Genomic DNA, 21284 nt, shown 5'->3' with positions numbered 1-21284 from the left:
GCTTTTAGTGCTCTGCATATCAGAGTTGTGTTAACTCACAAATGAATTGCTCAGAAACTTATGTGGTAATTCCTACCAGCAAACTGAGAAATTGAGAAAAGCTGTGTACTTCTAGAGAGTATGAGGTCCAGATGCTCTAAAATGATTGAGGAAGACACCATAGCACTTAGTGAACCTATTGTCCATACTCCCTTCAGGAAGTAGGGTTTTTTTTTGTCCAGGTGCAGTCTGTTAAGTACTAAGTTTCTCTGTGGCGAGTCTTCCTTCTTAAAGGCAAGCTAAAAGTGAGATTGCATGATTCAGGCTGTTTCAGGGAAACCTGATGAATGATCTAGTTTCAGACAGATTTAAACAGGGCTTTCATGCACCAGCAACCTCCAAGCTAACCTTTTTTTTAACTTTTTTTTTTTTTTGGTTAATTTATAAATGATGCTGGGGCATTGTAATGAAGTTAAAATCAGTGTACCTTTTGGGAGAAGCTGGAATTAAAAAATATCGGTTTTAGAGGCTGACATGTGGAATTGTCTGCCCCTTCTACTTTGAATTAAGACTGCTGTTGTGCTTGAGATAAACATACCCATACCATAGGTATGTTGCTGAATGGAGGTCTTCTGTTGGAGTTTTGCCTTCCAGTTTCACCTCTGAAGTTGAGCATGGGATAGTAAAATGTGCTATGTTTATTTAGTATGGGACTATGTTGTCCTAGCTGAAACACAGGACTAGACTTGAAAACCCAACAGCCTTTTAGGAGATTTTTGAATGCTGAAGTATCTTACATAGTTGGTATCTTTAATTGCTTGTTATAAGCAATTTGATCTATAATATTTGGAAGTACAGTCTGGATCATTCAATGATTTCTTATAACCTTAATTTTTATAAAGTCCATGAAAGCAGACTCTGGTGATTGATTTGAGGGCATTGTAATCCAGTGAATTAATTGAGGAACTGAAACTTAGCTTGTAAAGGATATTCAGGGTGGACCTGTATCAACTCTCTGTGACTTGTTTGAAGTAATTACTCTATAGCAATACAATGGCTTTCTGTACACCTATGGTGATACAGTTTAATATCAGCCCTGACCAGAGTCCACAGGAAGGCAGCAGAATAAGCAGTCTTCTGATAAATGCTAAAAGGAAGCTAAGAAACAATACTTGCATTATTGAGCTCTCGTGAGGATGTGGGTCATGGCTGTTCCCGTACAGGAACAAGCTAACGTGGAATCCATGGGTGCAGTCTGAAGTAGGGAGGCCTTCTTGGATAGCAGGGCTTTTCTGAGTTTCTGGATTGCCTTGTGTGTTAGTTTAACATTTCAGTCATCGTTGTTGTAAAGCCCTGTTTCTCTTGTGCTTTATTTCCTTGTTGGTAAGATTAAACAGTACTTGTTCTAAGCAAGCTATCTAGGCACTATGCTTACCAACAATCACAACTCCCAAAGGGAAAAACGTGAGGTGCTGAACCCACTCCCACCAGCTGAGACATTGCTAGCAGTAAAAGTTGCAATGGCCCAGTCTATGAGTTCAAACTGTGTACTCCAGGCAGTTAAGGGTAAGATGTAAAATATGAAGGGGTACGCTCAAATCCCTTAGATCAGAGCTGCACATGGTTCTGGAATCATGCTTTGGGTGTGTTAGATCCTGTCCCTCCTTAATCAGATACTGCTTAAAAGACTGCAGAGTCACTTAGGGCCATAGTACCTAAGCATCTAAAGAAGCACATTGACACTTTGGAAAAATCGAGTAGCTTTGATACCTAACTCCTAATTTTTAAGAGCCCTTTAACAGTTGGATTTTTTGTTTGGTTGGTTGGTTTTCGTTTGTTTCATTTTGTTTTACCTATTTGCCTCTCTGGATCTCAATTTCTAGCTTTGTTGGGTACTAGGTTTATTACCTGTGAAATACAAGTAATATTTTATTTCACACTATTATAAAACCTGTGAAATAATTATAGAGGGAACATTACTACAACTTACCTTTGGCAAGACAGGAGAATAGCACTCAACATAGCACTAAACCTGACTCCATTTGCATGATCTCTTTAAAATGTGCTCTTTTCCAGAGCTATACAACATCTCACGCAATTAACTGTTCACAGATGTGGCATATTTGAGACACATGAAAATCCATATTGATCAAACTTGTAATTTCATGTCATCTAAACTTTCAGGATATGAAATTGCACGAAACAAAATGGTTGCAGATAAGAGACTGAGGATGAAGAGGCTTTTTTCCATTTTACACAAATACAGTTATGTTTCTTTATGTTAAGTATCTTTAAAATAACTAAACCCTGGGTATTAAATGTGTCTTTCAGATCTAGAAGAAATGTGTGTAATCAGTGCTACTGTTGCTATAGGTGGCTAGTAAGTTTCACAGAGGCTGTATATGCCAACTGAAATAAGTGCAAGATATAATAGTTTTAAAACGGGTTCATACCTGTATGACACCTTCATAGTCTGATTTAGCCTACAAAGTGGGCAACATGATGCTGCAAGCAGACATTGCTGAAAATGCATCCTTTGAGCACTTCTATTATGTTTGTGATGGGCTATGAATGCTTTAAGCATGAACAGAGATGACTTAACCTCTAGCACAAGATGGATGATCTATATAAAAACAGGGAATAAGCATGTGTTTGTTGCAGTCTTTCAGCCCCCTTCTCTTCCTCAGCTGAGGGGTCAGCTGCACAGCATTTGTAGATAGGTACAGCTGCTCTGCCTGCTTACTAAAACCTGCATGATGGTTAGTTCACTGCTGAACCTGAGTTTATAAAAGTGCTTAGTTTTGCTGTGACTGCTGTCACAGCTGCTCACTGGCTTGAAAAGTAGCCGGAGTCTGTTTGCATTATATGGCATGGATGTACTCTGATTAACATCCTTATGGCAACCACAGCAAACATCCACATGTATTAATAAACATTTGGAAACAAGTTCTATATAATTTAGAAGTCCCTTAGCCCAGGAATTGGAAATGAGGAGAAATGCCAGCACTGTGTCACTGTGCAGTTTTCCATTTGTCATCAGGAAGTGCTACAGAGGTGCAGACCTTAGCCTGAAAACCTTTTGCTCTTTTCAGTGAGAAGTAAAGCAGGAGATAATACACATGTGCATCCATTTGTAAGATCATACTGACCAGCATCTGTGGTAAAATAATGAACTGTATTTAATCTGTAGGAATTCCATTTTAATGTTTCTAAAACAAAAAGTTTAATGTAATCATTAAACATGATTAAAATGACCTTTCTCCCTTCCAGCCTGTAATTCTTGTATTTAATGACACTTTGTTTCAATAATTGCTTTCATGAAGAAAATATTACACTGACCCAAATAATAAGGGTATTGTTTTTAGTTTTATCTTCTAGGCAGCTGAATGAAAGCTCCAAGAACTCATTAAAATGCTCTTTGCATGTGATTTGCATTACAGAAATGCAGGTTAAGTCTTTTGAACAGTAGACATGATAAAGCAAGTCAAATGTATTTCCAGAAACTTGCCCAGACTGTTTAGCTATTGTTATATGTTAATCACGTTATTTTTCATAATCAGAACTTTAAATCATGAACAGATTCTTCTTTTCCTACAGAAAGTCAACGTATGTTAGGGTGTACTTTCTGAATTTTTAAAATATCAATACAGTGCAAGAGGTGGGGAATAATATGATAATGATAAAATGATAATAATATCTTTGCAGTCTCCAACACGTCTCTAGGAAATAATGCTGTTTATGAAAACAGGAAAAACAGGTTGCCAGACCGGCCAGCAATCTCAACATATGTCTTTAAATTGAGGGAAGATTGCATGAGGTTTTGGGGTGTTTTTTAATAAAAGTTAGGAATCATGTTTCCTATTTACTAAAATTCTATGCATCTTGGCCCCGTTGACAATAATTATCACTCCTGCCAGATGACTGACTGAGCTGAAAAAAGGGTCATCTTCAATTTATTCCTCTTCCCCAAATGCAGGCTTCCTCAAAATCTGGGTAATGCTTATGCACCCTCCTCAGTTCTTACACTCCCTATTTCTGTCTATGCAGCTAAAAGGCTTGCTGTAAGTGGTCTTAAAGGCAGTAGTTGCTTTTCACTGTAGGAAAGGTATGATAATTTTAGGTCCAAATGTGATATACATGATGAATGTAACACTATTTTAAAGATTACAGTATATTTTCAAAGAGTTGAATGCTTTGAGGAGTTTAGAAAATGCATAGTAGGACAGCTACTGGTAACTATTATTTCAAAGTAAGCTTTAACTTTTATGTTTCACAATGCATAAAAAAATGTATTTCATGTTTTACTGGTAGTATGGGCCAATTCATGTTTTTTTTTCTAGATGTTCAGCTACATTACTATGTTTTTCAGTATACTTACTTCGCATTTAATATTATTCTTTTAAATGTGCATACAGAGAGATGTTATTGAATTTTTTCATTTAAATTTACATATTTTTTAAGGTTTTTTGTTTGAAAATAAGATTTCTATATTGTAATCTTTCCCCTCTCCGGAGAAAGAGGGGTAGAGTTACTGACTATTTCAGGTATTGAATTATGTGATTTTCATCTTCTGATTTAATATTGATGGTGTTAAAAGCATCTGGATCCTTTTCAAGGTTGCTCTGAGAATAGTTATGCTAAAAAGAGCCAGTAGGTTAAAGCAAGCTTGTCAGTAACTCTGCTTCTGTTTTCCAAGTGTTGCAGGTGGAGAGCTCTTTGACTTTTTAGCTGAAAAAGAATCTCTCACAGAAGAGGAAGCCACAGAATTTATCCAACAAATACTTAATGGTGTTCAGTATCTCCATTCTCTGCAAATTGCCCACTTTGATCTTAAGGTATGTTGAGCAGATTAAAAACATAGACAACTGCAAGCAACATACCTTTAAGTGCTTATGACACCAGCCAGAAATCTGCCATCATGCAGATCTTAGCTGTAGTTTTGTTTCCCTAGCTTATGTAGACAGGGGAAAATTCAGCCATTGAAAAGAGATTATTGAACCATGAATAGTTCCCATCTGTTTCCACATGGAAAATGGCAACTTTGAACAAAATGATAAAAGTATGCAATAGAAATGTAGGGAGGGTAGGAAGAAAATTACTTTTGCCTTTTACCTACACATCAACCACTATGTTTGAGGTAAAGAGAAGTAAAAGAATGGTGATATTTAAGTTCTTAGTGGCTCTGGAAGTCCTCTTTAGCAGTGTGAGCAGGACATCTGTAGCTCTAAGATCTCTTCAGGGCATGCCAGCTTATGGATGTGATGGGATGTGTTTCAGCTCACTTAGTCCACATGAAAACTGCAACAGTTATATTTACAAGGGGTAAAATTTCAGCCCCGGGGAAATCACAGGAGTCTGTCATCAATGTGAAATCCTGATTTATTGTACTAGCATGTTAGATCATAATAGCAAAAGACAGGATTTTTTTGCTGAAGACACAGGTCAAGAGACTGAAGTAGAAGCGAGGGCTCAGTGCTTAAGGGTACTTGTATGTATCAGACATTTTGTACCTACGTATAATCTCTTCACTCTTCTTCTTCCCCTTCCTTCATCTCAAAGCCTGAAAATATAATGTTGCTGGACAGGAATGTACCAAAGCCTCGAATCAAGATTATTGACTTTGGTTTAGCACATAAAATTGACTTTGGAAATAAATTCAAAAATATCTTTGGAACACCAGAGTTTGTTGGTAAGAGCACTGTTCATTCTTCAAACTACTCTTTTTCAGTCTATGAAATGGTATGTGTGGCTTAGCTTGATTTGGCTGAGTTACTGTTTACGTAATTTGTGTGCAATTTGTGACATTTTGAAATTTAATAGAACAATTTATAGTGGTTGTTAATAGCTTAGACATATATTAAAGTTATTTTTATCTACCAGCATCTTGGCCAGTTATGTCAGAGTGACATAGATCTCTTCTTTGATTATGTAGTGATTTTCTTCTTTTCTCCTTCAGCTCCTGAAATAGTAAATTATGAACCTCTTGGTCTTGAAGCAGATATGTGGTAAGTTATTGGATCTTTTTTGAGATAAATCTCTCATAATTATTCTGAAATTCTAACCTTTTTTTCCTCTCTCTCCCTCTGTCTCCCCCCCTTTTTTTTCTTTTTCATTCCAGGAGCATTGGTGTAATAACTTACATTCTGTAAGTACCAAAATCTACAGATGATTCTTTGGAAATACTAATTTTTAATTCTGGGTTTTCAGTTGTATGGTTTTATTTTCGTCAAAAATTCACATAAAAATTCTGTGCAAATCAAACAATTGCACATGATAATTCAAGTTGAGTGATCATAAAAGCAATAGTATAATTACTGAAAGAACAGCCATTAGTCAGCATTGAGATGGCATGGGAAGGTGGCTTCAGATCTTTAGGCAATATTCCTTAGAGGCTTTATTTTAATCATCATCCTCTGAAATTACAGTGAAGCTTTTTGTCCTATTAGATCAAATCTTCCTCAAAATGTTTTCAGTCCTAAAGCAGGAAAAAAATACGTTCACCTTCTGCCTATATTTGATCATAGAGGGGAGGGTTGAAATGGCAGTATTACAACATGTAATGAGAGAAATGTTCTGTCTCTCTGCAGTCTAAGTGGTGCATCACCATTTCTTGGAGAAACCAAACAGGAAACATTAGCAAATGTGTCTGCTGTGAACTATGAGTTTGAGGAAGAATTCTTCAGTAATACCAGTGCCCTAGCTAAAGATTTTATACGAAGACTTCTAGTCAAGGATCCAAAGTGAGTTATTTCTCTTTTTGTATATGTACTGTTGTACCCTGAATTATCTGTACTGTTTCAAATTACATGATATTTTGCAATGTTAGTTTATTAAATATATAGTGTTATGTATTTTATGTATTTTTTAATTACATGAAAAAGTTGTATCTTTTCTCCCATTAAAGGAAGAGAATGACTATTCAAGATAGTTTGCTGCATCCCTGGATCAAGGTTAGTATGTAATACGTTCTTTGTTGTCCTGTTTTTTTTATCAGTCTTTATTTCATATTATACTTTTTCAGTTATTTAACAAAACTTTCAAAAGAAAAATTGACATATCTGTTCAATAGATCTTACTCTTTTGGAGAGCTGTCTGTATGTAAACTCCAAAGTGCAGAGCGTGGACTTCATTAAGGTATCCTCCGTGTAGGTTAGTGGTAGGCAAGTACTGCAGTCCATTATTAAGATTAAAATCATGCTCAGTCAGAGAAGTTAATGTTCAGAAAGCATTGTACTGACAAAGACACATTCTCTGAATCCAGTCCAATTTCCTCTCTGCTCACTTACATTTGTCATCTTCTAATCTCCATATTTAGATTGGACAAAAAGGTCATCTTTATTCTTTCCTTCCTTCCTCTTTAGACTAAAGAAAGCAGTTGATGCAGGGCAGTGATCCACCACTTCTTTTTAGGATTCCACAGTGGTTGATGTGGATCAAACTGTTGTGGTGCAGCTAGGTTGAGCAGGAGAGAAAGGGGAAAAAGGCCACTCTTTCTAATACGTGTATAGTAATACCTATCACTTAATGTAATCAATTGCATATCACATTCTGGTTGTGTGTAAATCTTTTCAATGCCAATAATTTCCCCAGTCTTGGGAATGCGCTTTCTCTTGGAAGTTTGATTTAAGTTACCACTACAGAACTGATAAGTAGTGACTTGTTAAGCTCAGGTATCTTGATTACTTCTGTCCTATGTATCCATATCTATTATAAATCAATTTCATTCTAGTAGTTCATCTTTTCTTAGAAATTAAGCCTTAGGGATGTTGACTCTTACTCACTAAAAGAACAGCTGTGAGTGTTTGAAACCCCTCCACTTTTCAGAGAACTAGTAAGCAGAATATGTGTCCATGTCACAGCTGTTCCTGTTCACAGTCCAACATCTTGGGGCAAACACTTAAACACCAATACACCAAACTACAGATTTGACTGAAAGAAGTATTGGTACCCATTGTGTTTTGATGACTTTTTCCATGGCGCAATCTTGAACAGCAGGGTTGTGAAACAGGCAGTTGGGGTAGTGATGTTTTAAACCACTGGAGCAAGCATTGTCTAAGTTTGTCTCTCAGAGCCCAGGGCTTCCACTCCTGGAACAAGAGATGTTGATTTGTACCCTGTCGCGTTCCTTTATATCTTAACTTTCCAGACATCCTTCCCTCGTACCACTCCTCATATCCTCCTTCCCTTCTTCTCATCACTGCCTTCACCTGAATATCTCTATCAAACTGAGTTTGTAGGGCCATCCAAACTCCAAGTCCCAGATCACGTAATGCAAAATTTGGTATACTCTACTGGTAACTGGTACTTGGTACTAGCCTGAGAAAGATTAAAGGGTACAGCCTTAGAGCTTCCTGCAAAAGTAGGTGGGATTTGGGGGGGTTGGACCCAGCAGAGAGAAATTACCAACCTGTTCAACTGATTACACTGAGACTAGTAATAACTTGGATGGCATCTAAAATCAGACAGGAAATCTTCCTAGAAGATGAAATTTATCTAGGAAATGATATCCAATACCTCTGCCAGAGAGATAAGTTAAGGACAAAGCTGAATGCTCTATTGACTGTTGAGTTTTTTGTTGTTTTAAATTTCCTTTTGAAGCTCTTATGTTTTTATTTCAAAGTGACTTTTCAAACAAATGAGTCAACAGTACTGTCTCATTTCATTAGCTTCATATTTTGCTAAGGCAAACAGCAAGGAAAATAATTCATAATATTAACACTGAACCCTGAAAATAAAATTGTCATCATCAAGATCACTCTGATAGAAGTAATGGAGTCCACAAAACTCTTAGTGTAAGTGGAAGTCATCGCTGAAGGGCAGAAAGACTTAGATACAGGAGGATGCTTTATGAAAGTTGTGTTTGTAATTGTGGGATATTTCACGATGACCTTATTTTACTTTTGCCCATAGCCTAAAGACACCCAACAAGCACTTAGTAGAAAAGCATCTGCAGTGAATATGGAGAAATTCAAAAAGTTTGCAGCACGACGAAAATGGAAAGTAAGTCATTCAATAAGTCTTCAAAATGATGGTGGTGTACAGTTACAATAGCGCTACTTGCTCTGGGGAAACATAAACGTTTTTGATCGCTCTTCCTTTATTTAAAGGAAATACAAAACCTCAAACTATTGAGTGGAGGAAACGTTTTGGCACTGATCAGTGCCTTTCAGAGTAAAGGAGAAGGAAGAAGGAACCCATTCTTGTGCTAATATGGAATAAATTAGTAGGTGCTTGAGTATGGTGATAAGGGAGAAAACTTCTTCATTGAGCTGCATACAAATGCTTGTGAGTGGACTGTTTGTTTTATGCATCTAGTTGTATGCTGTCATCCTCTGTCTTGGTAATGTTTGCAGACTAAAAGCATTTGTAAATGTAGGCACGTGTTTTTGTGACAGTGATCTGAGTAAATCAAGCGTCCCTTAAGCAGGCCTCACAGAATTAACTGTTCCAGTAAACCATTCAATAGAACAAGAAAGAAAATTAGTCTCTTCTGCAAAGGATTTTTGATCTGAAACTGCAAACCTGTTTAGAAGAAGGCATCATTTAATCTTTCCAGAAATGGGGCATGGCGTTAGCTGAAAGCGTGGGTCTGGGCAAGGAGCTGTTCATCAAGACAGATCTCTCTACTACTTCAGTGTGCACACTGAGGAATTCACGCTGAAACTAAGCAAGGACAGGACTATTGTATGAGAAATCTGTTTATCATGAGGAGAGTGAAACATGAGCCAACAGAGGACTGTATTATTAGAAAAGGAGTTCAGCGCATTGTCACAAAGGCCAAGAAATAGGATGAGTTTCTTTAAGTCATGGAACAACAGTGCAAAATATCCAGCTAAGCAGTACGTTTGCCCCAAAATCTAATGTTTGTGTTATGTGAATATCAACTATGTTTATAAAATTTAAAAATTAATCTGCTGCCCTAAAACAAGATGGTAGTGCTAGGAATATCTTTAAACTGTTGTTGTAATATGGCACTTAAAGGAATGCTGTCAGCAAATTTATGTTCAGTTTAGATTTTCTGTGTGCACATACTTTAAAATCTCATTCTTTTAAATATTTTTAACAAATTTCAGACTTGGACAAGAGGATGTAATGCAAATTTATTTTGCTTTGAACATCTTTATGAAATAGTAGTGATCCAAAAAATATTATGTATCCATGCTAGTGTATACGAATAGCCTGTTTGCATTAAAATTTCCAGATGAAATTGAAGGTGTAAATGCAATATAAAAGGGAGGCGGGAGGAGGTTTAAATCAAACTCCTGTTTGTTTGTGTTGCTAATATGACAGTATTCCTTTAAAATCTCTACAATAGCATCCTATCACAAGTATTCTGTTTTGATTTTTTTTTTTTTACATATAGCTTTTCTCTTCTTATTTTTAAAAAGCAATCAGTGCGCTTAATATCCTTGTGCCAGAGATTATCAAGATCTTTCTTGTCCAGAAGTAACATGAGTGTTTCTAGGAGCGACAATATTCTGGTAAGTATATATTTCTACAGTTAGAGTATGGTTAGAGAGCTTTAATACATCTGAAACTTAACAACTTCTGAAATAACCCAAATATTGGATTATTGTAAATGTGTATAATTGATTATTTTTATATGTAAGAAATAGAATTTAAAGCTAGAAGATCAGATTATGGATAGCAGACTTTTCTGCATAAAACAAACCTTGGAATTGAGCCTGATAACTAGTACCTGAAATTAATTTATCTTGGTTTTGAAGTTTGATTCATGCAGAGCTTTAGTACTGTAGTAATTATAACGTGAAAAAGTTAAAACTGAATTTTTCATGATACTGTGTAGCATAACATAATTTTCATTTTTTCTTTAATTTATTTAGAATATTGAAAATTATTCAGAGAACTTGACGCCCTCTTAGGTACAGAGAATGTTGGAGAGTATTATCAGAGTAAGCAAGTTATTAAAGGAGGAAATTTTGAGAGTTGGCCAGTCTCAGTTTGTGGTGTTATATTGTCTAGTAGATTTAAGTAGTCAGGGGCAATAGTTGTATGCTTTGTAATTATAAGAATGCTTTTGGATTTACAAGCATTTACAAACTGTAATTTACAAACAGTACATTTACAAACTGTTTTACAAACAGTTTTATGCAGAAAAGCCTGCTATCCATAATCTGATCTTCTAGTTTTAAAATCTATTTCTTACATATAAAATGCCTTTTAACACTGAATCAGCATTTCACACCTGTGTTGTAGCAGAAAGGATTGTAGCCTAATGCTAGTAGTATTCTAAAAAAAATCAGTAACCTCCAGAGAGGGGAGAGAAGTGATCCAAATATTGGCTTCTGTGACTTTCAGCTCTTTGACATTTTAGTACATGGAAGAAAAATAGTTATATCTGCAAAGGTATTTAGGCTCATTACTTAAGTTCTAGATTCATAACGGCTCCGTTTGAATAGGTGACAGTTAAGTCCAAAGTACTTCTGCTGTGGCATATCCCTGGATAATGCAAAATTTGATCTTGCATTTTATATTTGTGTACCTTTTTTTTAACGTTCCTATCACGTACACAAACATAGTCATTCTTGTTTTATGCAAGTAGTTGAAAGTCCTAGGAGGAAGAAGAATGTATGCCTAATAAAGGAAAACCCTATCTGGAATCTCACACAATAAATGATCAGTTCATATGTATAGAAGAGTGAAGCATATTGTACTAGAAAAAGGCTGGGTTTTCAAATAGCACATATACATTTTAGTCATATGCTTCAGGAAGGATTACATCCTTGCAGCTGAAAGGTTCTACAAGACTCTGAAAATTTTACTTTTTAAATTTTTCCATGTCTTGGCAGATGTTGAGATAGAGAGAGATTTGTTTCTTTAAGCTAACAATTTTTCTTCTTACCATTTAATTACAAGGATGAGGAAGATTCATTTGTGATGAAAGCTATTATTCATGCCATCAGTGATGACAATGTTCCTGGATTACAGCACCTTCTGGGATCTCTGACAAATTACGATGTCAATCAGCCCAACAAGGTAAAGTATGGGTCTGTGCTGAGGTGGGTGGGGGACTAGCTCTCACCCTGTTGAATAGAACAATGGGATTGTAAAGTAGAAATGTAACACTTGAAGAAAAAAGAAGGGGGGAGAGGAAATCAAGTGGATGGGAAATAATTCTATCTTCCTTTAGGGGAAATCTTACTAGTGTTCTGTGTTCAGTCTTCTCAAACTACCTGAAAATGGAGCCCAAAACATTTTCTTGCCTAGGCCTTGGAAAAATACAATTCCAAAAGAAAAGTAATAATCAAATCTATTTTCAATAGCTGTACTATATTAGGTATCAGCCTTTTCTTTTTTTTTCCTCCCCCCCCCCCCAGTTGTTGTTTCTTAGGGCAGATGAAGATGGCTGAATGTTCCTATCTTTTTGGTATTACTTCCTTCTTTTTCAGAGGCCTTTTAAAACTGAATGTGTAGGGATAATCATACTGCCAAAATTGACTTTGTAAAGCACTGTCAAAAACAAGTGTCCCGTTCTGCAGAAACTGGTTATCTCACTGTTATGTTAGATTGTGCTGTTCATCTGTTTCAGAAATTGAATGATTTACTAAAGTACTTCAGTTTACTGCTGCTGTACTAAATTGGATTATCAGAATTGAGACCAGGAAACTGAAGTTCTGTTGCTGACTCTGCTGGTTGACCTTGGATATATCATCTCTGCTCCATTTTTCGCTTTCTTGTAAAAAGAGAATGATACTGATCTTCATTATAAAGTACTTTGAAAAATATTGATGAAGAGTGCTATAAAAGTAAAACATTTATTCTTTTGCTGTGAAGAAGTCTTGAACCTTTCAAGTTACCAGTGTATTTTTTGCTTTACTGCTGCAATCCTATGTAATTTTCTAGTAGGTTGCTGGTGGCTTGCGTCTGTGAGGTATTGTGGCCAATTCTCTAGGTACTCTGCCTTAAAATGCACATATAAAGGAACTGCAGAGAGGAATATCCTTGTCAAAGTGGGCTAATGAGAGTTTAGTATTCTTGTCTTGAAAAACTTGGCTTTAACATATAGCATATTGTTTAGTAAATGTGACCTCATCCCAGAAATATAGAAAATTGGTATGCAATAAAGTTCTTTGCTCCAAGGGACAAATGTTTTTCTCTACGGTATGCCCTCTTCCTTAATGTCTCAAAAATTAAATATATTGTTTATATTTCATTATTAGCATGGAACACCTCCTCTATTAATCGCTGCTGGCTGTGGAAATATTGAGATGCTTCAGTTGCTTTTAAAGCGTGGATCCCGTATTGATGTTCAAGATAAGGTCAGGGTTCTACTTTGTCACCATTCTATAAGCATTCTTGAGTTTCAGTACAGTTAGCAGAAAACAAACAGGTCAGACCAAGTTGTACCAGACATGAAATCATCCAAGTTGTAGAGCCTATTACATAAGTTATCCAGTGTCCTCCATAGCAAAAAGATGAAAGCAAATCTTTAATAATTTCAGTTGTTGCTACTGCATAGCCTCCAATTTTGATCACTTTATTAGCTGAATTTGAACAATACTGATCTTAAAATGTGGTTCTTGCTTATGAAATTGTCTTGATTATTTTAAATTAATAATTGCCCTAAAACACACTGGTAAACTTTATTTAATATGGGATGGTAAAGGCACATTTTATTCATATGGACTATTGCTACTAAAACTCATATGTGACAAGGGGGTATGCTTTGCAAAAAGCATTTTTTTGAAAAAGTGTTGTAATCATCTGGAGCTCATTTAAAGCAAATCACTTGAACCACTGTCTGCATCTCTAGTTAATAGATGGTAAAATATGTAGCATAAATGTTTTTATCCTGTGACTGTTTTTTCCTCAAAAACACCCTTGCAAGGAGGAAGAAGATGTAAAGATCTGTTAATTATTCTTGCACAAAGGGTTGGTTGGTTGGTTTGTTTTGGTTGATGTGTAGGGTTGTTGAACCAAGATGAAGGGAGGGAGGAAAAAAAACAACCACGAAAAAAAACAACCACAAAAAAACCCCAAAAAACAAGGTTCTGATATAAGCCATAGCTTGACTAGCTCAAACTTACTGTGATGAATCCGAGCTGTTCAATGTACCTGTGTACATGTATGTGCATGTATATCTCAGTGAAAACCTAAAATTAGGATTCTAAATTGTTTGACATATGTAAACAAACATTTTGGACAGGCTGGGTCTAATGCAATCTACTGGGCTTCTCGACATGGTCATGTAGAAACACTGAAATTTCTCAATGAGAATAAATGTCCTTTGGATGTTAAGGATAAGGTAAGAACAAAACTTTCCATTTTATTTTATATATTTATATAGCTCCATCTTAGCAAAGAGAGGGGTCTTGCCGCTGGAATGATTTTCAGCTATGCCATAATCCCAAGAACGTGACTGGCTTTTTTAGTGTGATTTTATAAGCTGACATATAGGGCTCTGATAACACAGCTTTTAAGTAGCTGCATGTACTGATTATTTTTCTGACAAATGTCAACCAAGCATGCATATAAGTGTGGTAAGTACATGGTGGTTAGGTGGGGAAGTACAAACCTAAATTAATTTTCTCATGAAGACTGGTTTCACATTGGAACACAGGGTAAAATTGTGATTATGTTTTTCATTTCTCTTGATTGAAAATCGCTTTTGTATGACAAGTAAATTTGACTGTTATTAAGTTGACTATAAATGAAGCCTAACACTTTATAGCTGATGAGCATTTACCTTGTCTCCAGCAGTGTTACTTGAGCAATGTTGGCACTAGAAACTGGTTGCTGTTAAAAAAACTTATACCTTAGCGGTATTTTTATATTGGCCAAAGCTCCAACGTAGAGGCAATTATATTTGTGAAATGTAGCTGGCTTACATCGTTCAGGGAACCAGTGCAAGGCATATTAGCAAAATTATTGGTCAATTTATCCTGATTGGGCTATTAGAAAAGAGGCTACTCTTTTAATAAAAATACCATTTCTTTTTCATATCACTGCAACAAAATCATTAATCAGGTTGTAAATAATTACATGTAGTGACCAAAATATGCCAGGATATACCAAAGTCTTGGACCAAGTCCTTACATGTGTATGTATGGAGAGAGGGAAAACAGTATGAATAGAAATAGGACTTCTGTTTCAATGCCTCGTTGCATGCGCTGTGTGCTCCCTCAGCCAGCTGCCACCTCATATTGCTGAGAGATTGCATTGTGGCTGTGATCTTGAACAAATAAAGTAGGTTCAGAACAAATAAGTTCTGAAAAAGGAAAGCCTTTGAAGAAACATCCTGTCAGCTGGTGTTATACCTGTCACATACAACAACAATGCGCTAGCTGGAGATGTCTGCTGACCACAGCTGGGGCACTAGGATACAGGTACAGAGGAGGGGTACTTGGACCCCCATGCCACATACAGGCATTGAAACTGTACATGGTGGTATATATCTATGGGTGATGTATGAAATTACACTGGAATGTTCTTCTATAATTGCAGTCTGGGGAGACAGCTCTCCATGTCGCAGCTCGGTATGGGCATGTGGATGTGGTTCAGTTTCTCTGTAGTATTGGATCCTATCCAAACTTTCAAGACAAGGTGAGTCGTAGCCACTTTGTTTTTTTCTTAAACAAATACAGCTTTACCGTTAGTGGTCAAAACTCCTAGTCTTGCCTTGCTGCCTCACACATGTTTGAATTTGAAAAAAATAATAGAATTATGGAGGCTTCTATACCTTTTAATAGATGAAGACTATTCAAAAACAGTGTGCATGAGCCAGTCACAGCTGTACTCATAAAACACAGGTTCTCTTGAAAATGAAAGCTTAAAAATGAAGAGAACTGCGCATCATGAAGGTATGGGTGGTGTACCCTGAATTCAGCTAATGCTTTTTCTTAGTTACTGCCTTGACTTCAGCTTGTTTTTTGAGTCATGGGAGATTCCTTAAATGTAAAGCTCTTATTTGAAAAATGAACTTCAGGAGGGCTCCTATAGAGAAGAAAAAAAATTTTATCTGTCAGTTCTGAACTGGAAACTCTTATGGGAAAACAGGAGGAAAGAGAATTAACTTAAAAAAAATCATTCAACCCAAATTTCACTGAGATTCCACAGTCTATTTGAGTTCCACAAGCCTTTCAAAACGCTATATGCTGTAGAACTACCTTTATATTGCGTAAGCAGCAGAAGGTCAAAGGGCACCAGAAAGTGCTGTTTGGCTATTACTTTTTCCTCAGATTTTTGCAGAAACCTTGAATCATTGATATCATCAGCACTGATAGTATCAGCATTGATATTTGCCAAGTACAGAAAGATATCCCATTGCTTAGAATATTCTAACATAATGACTCTTTCTGTTTTTTAATCCTCCCTGCTTTGCATCGAGCTACAGAAGCAATGCTTTCAATAGCATATTTTCATAAAACGTTTGAGTGCCTAAATGATGTTTTGCAGAATTGTTATGAAGCACAGGGAGATTGAAGGTGAATGTTTTGAAGCTTCTTGGTTCAAACAAAGACCAAATAAGAACTTCAGTCACAACTGAACTTGAACTAATTCAAAATGCTCACAGCTTCAAAGCCTTGTCTTAATGTGCCTTTAGATGACTCAGTTTCCTAAGTACCTAAGTCACTGTCTACACTCAAAAATCATTTAGGTGTGCTTTGAACATTGTAAACAGTGTGATCTGTCTCAATCTGCAAGTCTAGTGGGATTTGGATCCTCTTGGTGAGTGATCTGTTTTAAACACTGCATTAGTCTCTCAGCGCACAGGATGTAGAAGTTGCTTATGAAGGAGGATGCATTTTTAAGTAAGAGAACCAAGATAAATAGTTAGCTTTAGCAGCATGGAAACATTAAAACTAGTATTGCTTACATGCCAGGTGTTGTCTGTAGATAGCTTTATGGTTAGAAATATGGACTCCCAGAATCAAGATAGCGATGAAAATCTAGTTAGTTATCACAGTCACTGAGTACGTCAGCAGGAATTATTCTCAGTTTGAGAATGTCAGCATTAGAAATTGACACATCTTTTTATAGGGCTTACTTTAATAGACTGTCTTTTTTCTTTCCTGTCATCTTCCTATATTTCTAAGTTAAGCTGGGGAATAGTTTTTTCTGGCATTTGGCTTCAGCTGTTTTTTATTTTCCTAATCTGTGTTGATAGGAAGAAGAAACACCATTGCATTGTGCTGCTTGGCATGGCTACTACTCTGTTGCCAAAGCACTTTGTGAAGCAGATTGTAACGTGAACATTAAAAACAAAGAAGGAGAGACTCCTCTCCTAACAGCATCTGCTAGGGGTTACCATGATATTGTGGAATGCTTGGTGGAGCATGGAGCTGACCTTGATGCAACCGACAAGGTTAGTAATGGGTGAATGAGTTGCTTTTAGTCAGGAATTATGTCCAGAGATCGCAGGTGTCACAGAGCTGTGCCTCTGAGTTGCTTCATTTGAGTGCTGCAAGTCATCTTTATTTTTATGACATGGGTTTTCTGAGTGGTTCTAAAGAGGATGTTGATGACTCCAGTAGTCTTTAAAGTTGCCGACTGATTTTTTTTTTTTCTATGACTGGGTTTTTGCTGGTGCGTTATTACCTTATTGATTAACAACACTTTATGAGCAACGCGCTCTCTGTAGAGAATAGCAGGAATGCTGGGTTCTGTAATTGGCAACAAGCTATTAACTTAAGAGGGAAAAAATGAATTTATTGTTTGCATTGTATATGAATTTATAGGTTTGATACCTGTGTGACAGATAAATCACACCTAATGCCAGTAATCTACATTCCAACTATTTAAAAATAACTCCAGTTGATTCAGAACCATTTTTTGTCATTCTGAATATGGTCCTAAGGAGTAACTTTTGCATTTTATTGCTTATACTTATGCTATGCTTGTCCTTATAGCTAGCATTATTCCTGATGGAATTGCCATTACATCTAAATAGTTGCTAAAGCAAGTTCAGAAAAGTGCTTTTGCTTCTAAAAAATTAAACTTATTTTTCCAGTCACTGTCACTTTAAGTTCCACAGAGGGAGAAAACTCTGCATCTAAAACTACTGGTCTCTGAGGAGATCGTATGACTTTTACATCACTAACTTCCGTCAGTAAACACTATAGTGATTTCAGATACTCAACTGGTTGTTACTGTTGGTCACTCTCCCACTCCCTAGGGAAGTCAACAGCATAGAATGTTTATTTGCACTTCATTCGTTCCAGTGCAAAGCCTAGTAGCTTAATATCAATCTGCTTTCATCCCATAGTTGATTTGTTCTGGCAGATATTGTGCATCTCCCTGCCTCCACCCTCAAAGGAAAAAAAAATGTGATTCTTGAGGCAGGGAGATACACACAATTGCCATGAAATGATCATGACTCTGAAAAGATACTTTGGTTTTTTGCATTATTAAAATCTTGCTCACAAGTTGTCTTGTGATTTCAGGACGGGCACATAGCCCTACACCTTGCTGTAAGAAGATGTCAAATGGAAGTGGTTAAAACTCTTATCAGTCAAGGATGTTTTGTAGATTTCCAAGACAGACATGGCAACACTCCTCTGCATGTGGCCTGCAAAGATGGGAATGTTCCTATTGTGATGGCACTCTGTGAAGCAAGTTGTAATTTGGATGTCACTAATAAGGTAAATGGAATATGGGTACTGCACTACTTTGTTTAATAGCTCACCTATTGCATAGATGACCTTTTCCAATTCTCTGACATGAAAAGTGTTTTTTTTCCCCCTTTTCCTTTCTTTTATTTTTTGTCTCTTAAAGTGGCCAAATGCAGAGCATTAAATACCTCACCTTGTAAATTTACATAAGTTTGTTTCAGTTGAGTAAATGATTAAAGATCTGTGAAGAAAGAGCCTAACTGAATTAATTATCACAGTGTACTTTGCTATTCAACTCTAATGTTGAAATATATGCCAGCCTGCTTCCCTAGTTGTGTGGCTTTGCTTTATGCAGATTACAGCTAGGCAGTGGAGAACAGATGAAATGCATTTCTTCTGGCCTAAATGAGCATTGACTTGAAGTGATTTAATAATAGTAATTTGCTTAGAGTTGAAGATTGGTACCTTTTTATATTAAAAAAAAAAAAAATAAACACCCTTTGAATTCTTCCAAATGATGTGAAAAGATCTGCACTTTCATCTAACAAGTGATTTAAATCAACTGTAGATTCTATTCCCAGTTACAAAAATACATGTCATATTGGCTGGTTTATGTTTTCATGCCTTGAGTTGGTTTATTAAAAAAAATTATAATCAAACATTTATCTTAAAAAAAATAGCTTGAATTTACTTATAAAACCAGTTGTTGCCAGCAGGGTACATTAAAACTCAGAATTTAAATGTTAAGTGTAAAAGTGTTTGCAAAAGTTGAAGACACTAGACTGAATGAGATGCTTTTGGGGAACCTTCTTGTTGCTCTGTTTCACATAGGTATGATGATCACAGAAACACTTGTCAAATTATGTACCTCTAAAAATTTTTATTCCAGTACTAGATTACTGCCAGCTAAAAGTGTAAAATGTCCATAATTGTAGTAATTGCTTTCCAAAGAGAACATTTAATAGCCTGTTCCTAAAACAAATGCTTTGTTGGCCTCCTTGTTGTGCTAGTGCTGTAGGGTATGTGAAAACTAAATGTAATATTTTGCAGGTTTAACATTCTAAATTTCCTTCTAGGGATCTTTAAATGAATAATAAGCTGCTTTGGGAAACTTTCCTGTCGCTGATTTGAATAGCTTTAATGTCAGCTATTAAACTGCTGATTTGCTGTGTGAGGTTAGGGCTTGATGTTTATCTCTGAATGTTTTTTTCTGCTCTAGAAAGATGTTGTAATGTTAATTTTATATGCCACAAAGTTTAAGAGTTATTTGTAGGAGTTGTTATGTTGCTATCTGTGATTTGTTTGTTTCAAGTGTTGCAACTTCTTTGTTTTTCTGAAAACATACATATTCTGGCAATAACATATTACTGATTAACATTTCCATTTATTACAAAAACTCTAACCTTCTTCATATCAGCCAGCTAAAGAAGGTTATGGAGCTTTTGGCTTAAAGGTTGTCCAGTACAATCAATTTTGTTTTTAATAATTAAGATCATCAACTGCCAACTGAAAAATCTTATGATGAGCTCCCCAGTCCGGCCGCTGAGCTTAAACTTGATTGGTTGGGCAATTAAATCCAGAATCACAGTTGAGAACACATTTTGGGGAAGGTGAGTTAATGCAGCCAAAGACTGGATTAGCACCTCTTTTCATAATTGAGAATGCTGAGCTGGGATCAGTGGTCTGGCCTCAAATATACTGTGGAAAAAATAATCAGTCTTCAAGTGTTCAGTGGATATGGTACCATGGCTATAGAAGTTGTGGTTACAGTTTGTGTCCTGTTATTCCTTTAAGCATCTAGTATACTAGAAGGCGCTTTAGAGCATGCTTTATTTGAAAGAGCGACCCTGGGTCTTAGAGAAATAGAGGATCTTTATTTCTACTTGTCATCTTCAACAGTGAGACCTGAAATGTGAGTGAATTAACATAATGACTCTATATTGCTTCTCAAATCTGACGTTGCCCAGCATAAATGTAATACTAGTTGAAGGTACTGTTTGTTTCTTCCACAGACTGTGTGCAGTAGAACATCATATGCATTTATTTGAGTTGAGGTGTAGGCTTTTGAGGAGCAAACATATTTTCAATTCAAGTTTTCCAGTTGACAGAAAGTTAGCTTTCCTTTCAAATACTTTTTTGTGAAGTAAGCATGTGAGTTTACTTCTGAATGTAGGGTTAGAACAGGGGGAAGAGTATTGAAAGCAGCAAAAAGTGTGAGTAGGTAGAAAGAGGAGTTACAAGCAGAGAATATATGGTAGTGGTATTTATAACGATAGATGAGAACGTGAAAGACCAGAAGTGGACATCATGAGGACTTGCTGTCAGTGGAGAGACTCAGGGAAAAAGTGAGACTTGGCAAAGGAATACTTCCAGCAACTTCCCCTTTTGATGTTATTGCCCCCACGCATTTCTTTGTCACTGAAAGAACAAATTCCTTCAGGTTGACAAAGCAAGTTCTCCTTAATATTTCTCTTTCTTCTATTCCTTTTTTGGTGGGGAAGGGGAGAGTGCAGATACTTAATTTTAGGTAATACTTGGCTTAAATAGAATCCAGGGCTTTAAAGGTTAAGGATTTAGTGTTGCTGAACTAGTTCATGTTTAATTAAGCAAAATACAATTCAATTTACTGGGAATTAGGAAGACACTCTCACATACAGTCACATACCATAAGGATTCCCCCACAGTTGTGGGGGACAGCCATTTTAAGTAGTCAAGCTAGCCTTCATTTTTAAT

General features: G+C 36.3%; 1 protein-coding gene across 9 annotated transcripts in view; it reads left to right on the top strand.

Annotated features, from left to right (window-relative positions):
* The window catches only part of LOC104142460 (death-associated protein kinase 1), a 72914-nt gene that overhangs the window by 29358 nt on the left and 22272 nt on the right, over nt 1-21284 (top strand). For 7 of the 9 annotated variants that reach the window (XM_068925096.1, XM_068925095.1, XM_068925099.1 and 4 more), the window contains 14 exons: nt 4676-4814; nt 5539-5668; nt 5936-5984; nt 6098-6124; nt 6567-6719; nt 6884-6929; nt 8890-8979; nt 10368-10460; nt 11857-11976; nt 13161-13259; nt 14147-14245; nt 15445-15543; nt 17108-17305; nt 18384-18581. In XM_068925096.1, coding sequence (XP_068781197.1) covers nt 4676-4814; nt 5539-5668; nt 5936-5984; nt 6098-6124; nt 6567-6719; nt 6884-6929; nt 8890-8979; nt 10368-10460; nt 11857-11976; nt 13161-13259; nt 14147-14245; nt 15445-15543; nt 17108-17305; nt 18384-18581 — 1540 coding nt within the window. The remainder of the gene's footprint in view (nt 1-4675; nt 4815-5538; nt 5669-5935; nt 5985-6097; nt 6125-6566; nt 6720-6883; nt 6930-8889; nt 8980-10367; nt 10461-11856; nt 11977-13160; nt 13260-14146; nt 14246-15444; nt 15544-17107; nt 17306-18383; nt 18582-21284) is intronic. The other 2 variants (XM_068925100.1, XM_068925102.1) reach the window with 1 other exon arrangement.

This window comes from Struthio camelus, chromosome W (assembly GCF_040807025.1).
Source record: "Struthio camelus isolate bStrCam1 chromosome W, bStrCam1.hap1, whole genome shotgun sequence".
NCBI classification, from domain to species: Eukaryota; Metazoa; Chordata; class Aves; order Struthioniformes; family Struthionidae; genus Struthio; species Struthio camelus.
The sequence above is the reverse complement of the archived record's forward strand: the minus strand, read 5'-3'. Positions and strand labels throughout refer to the sequence as shown.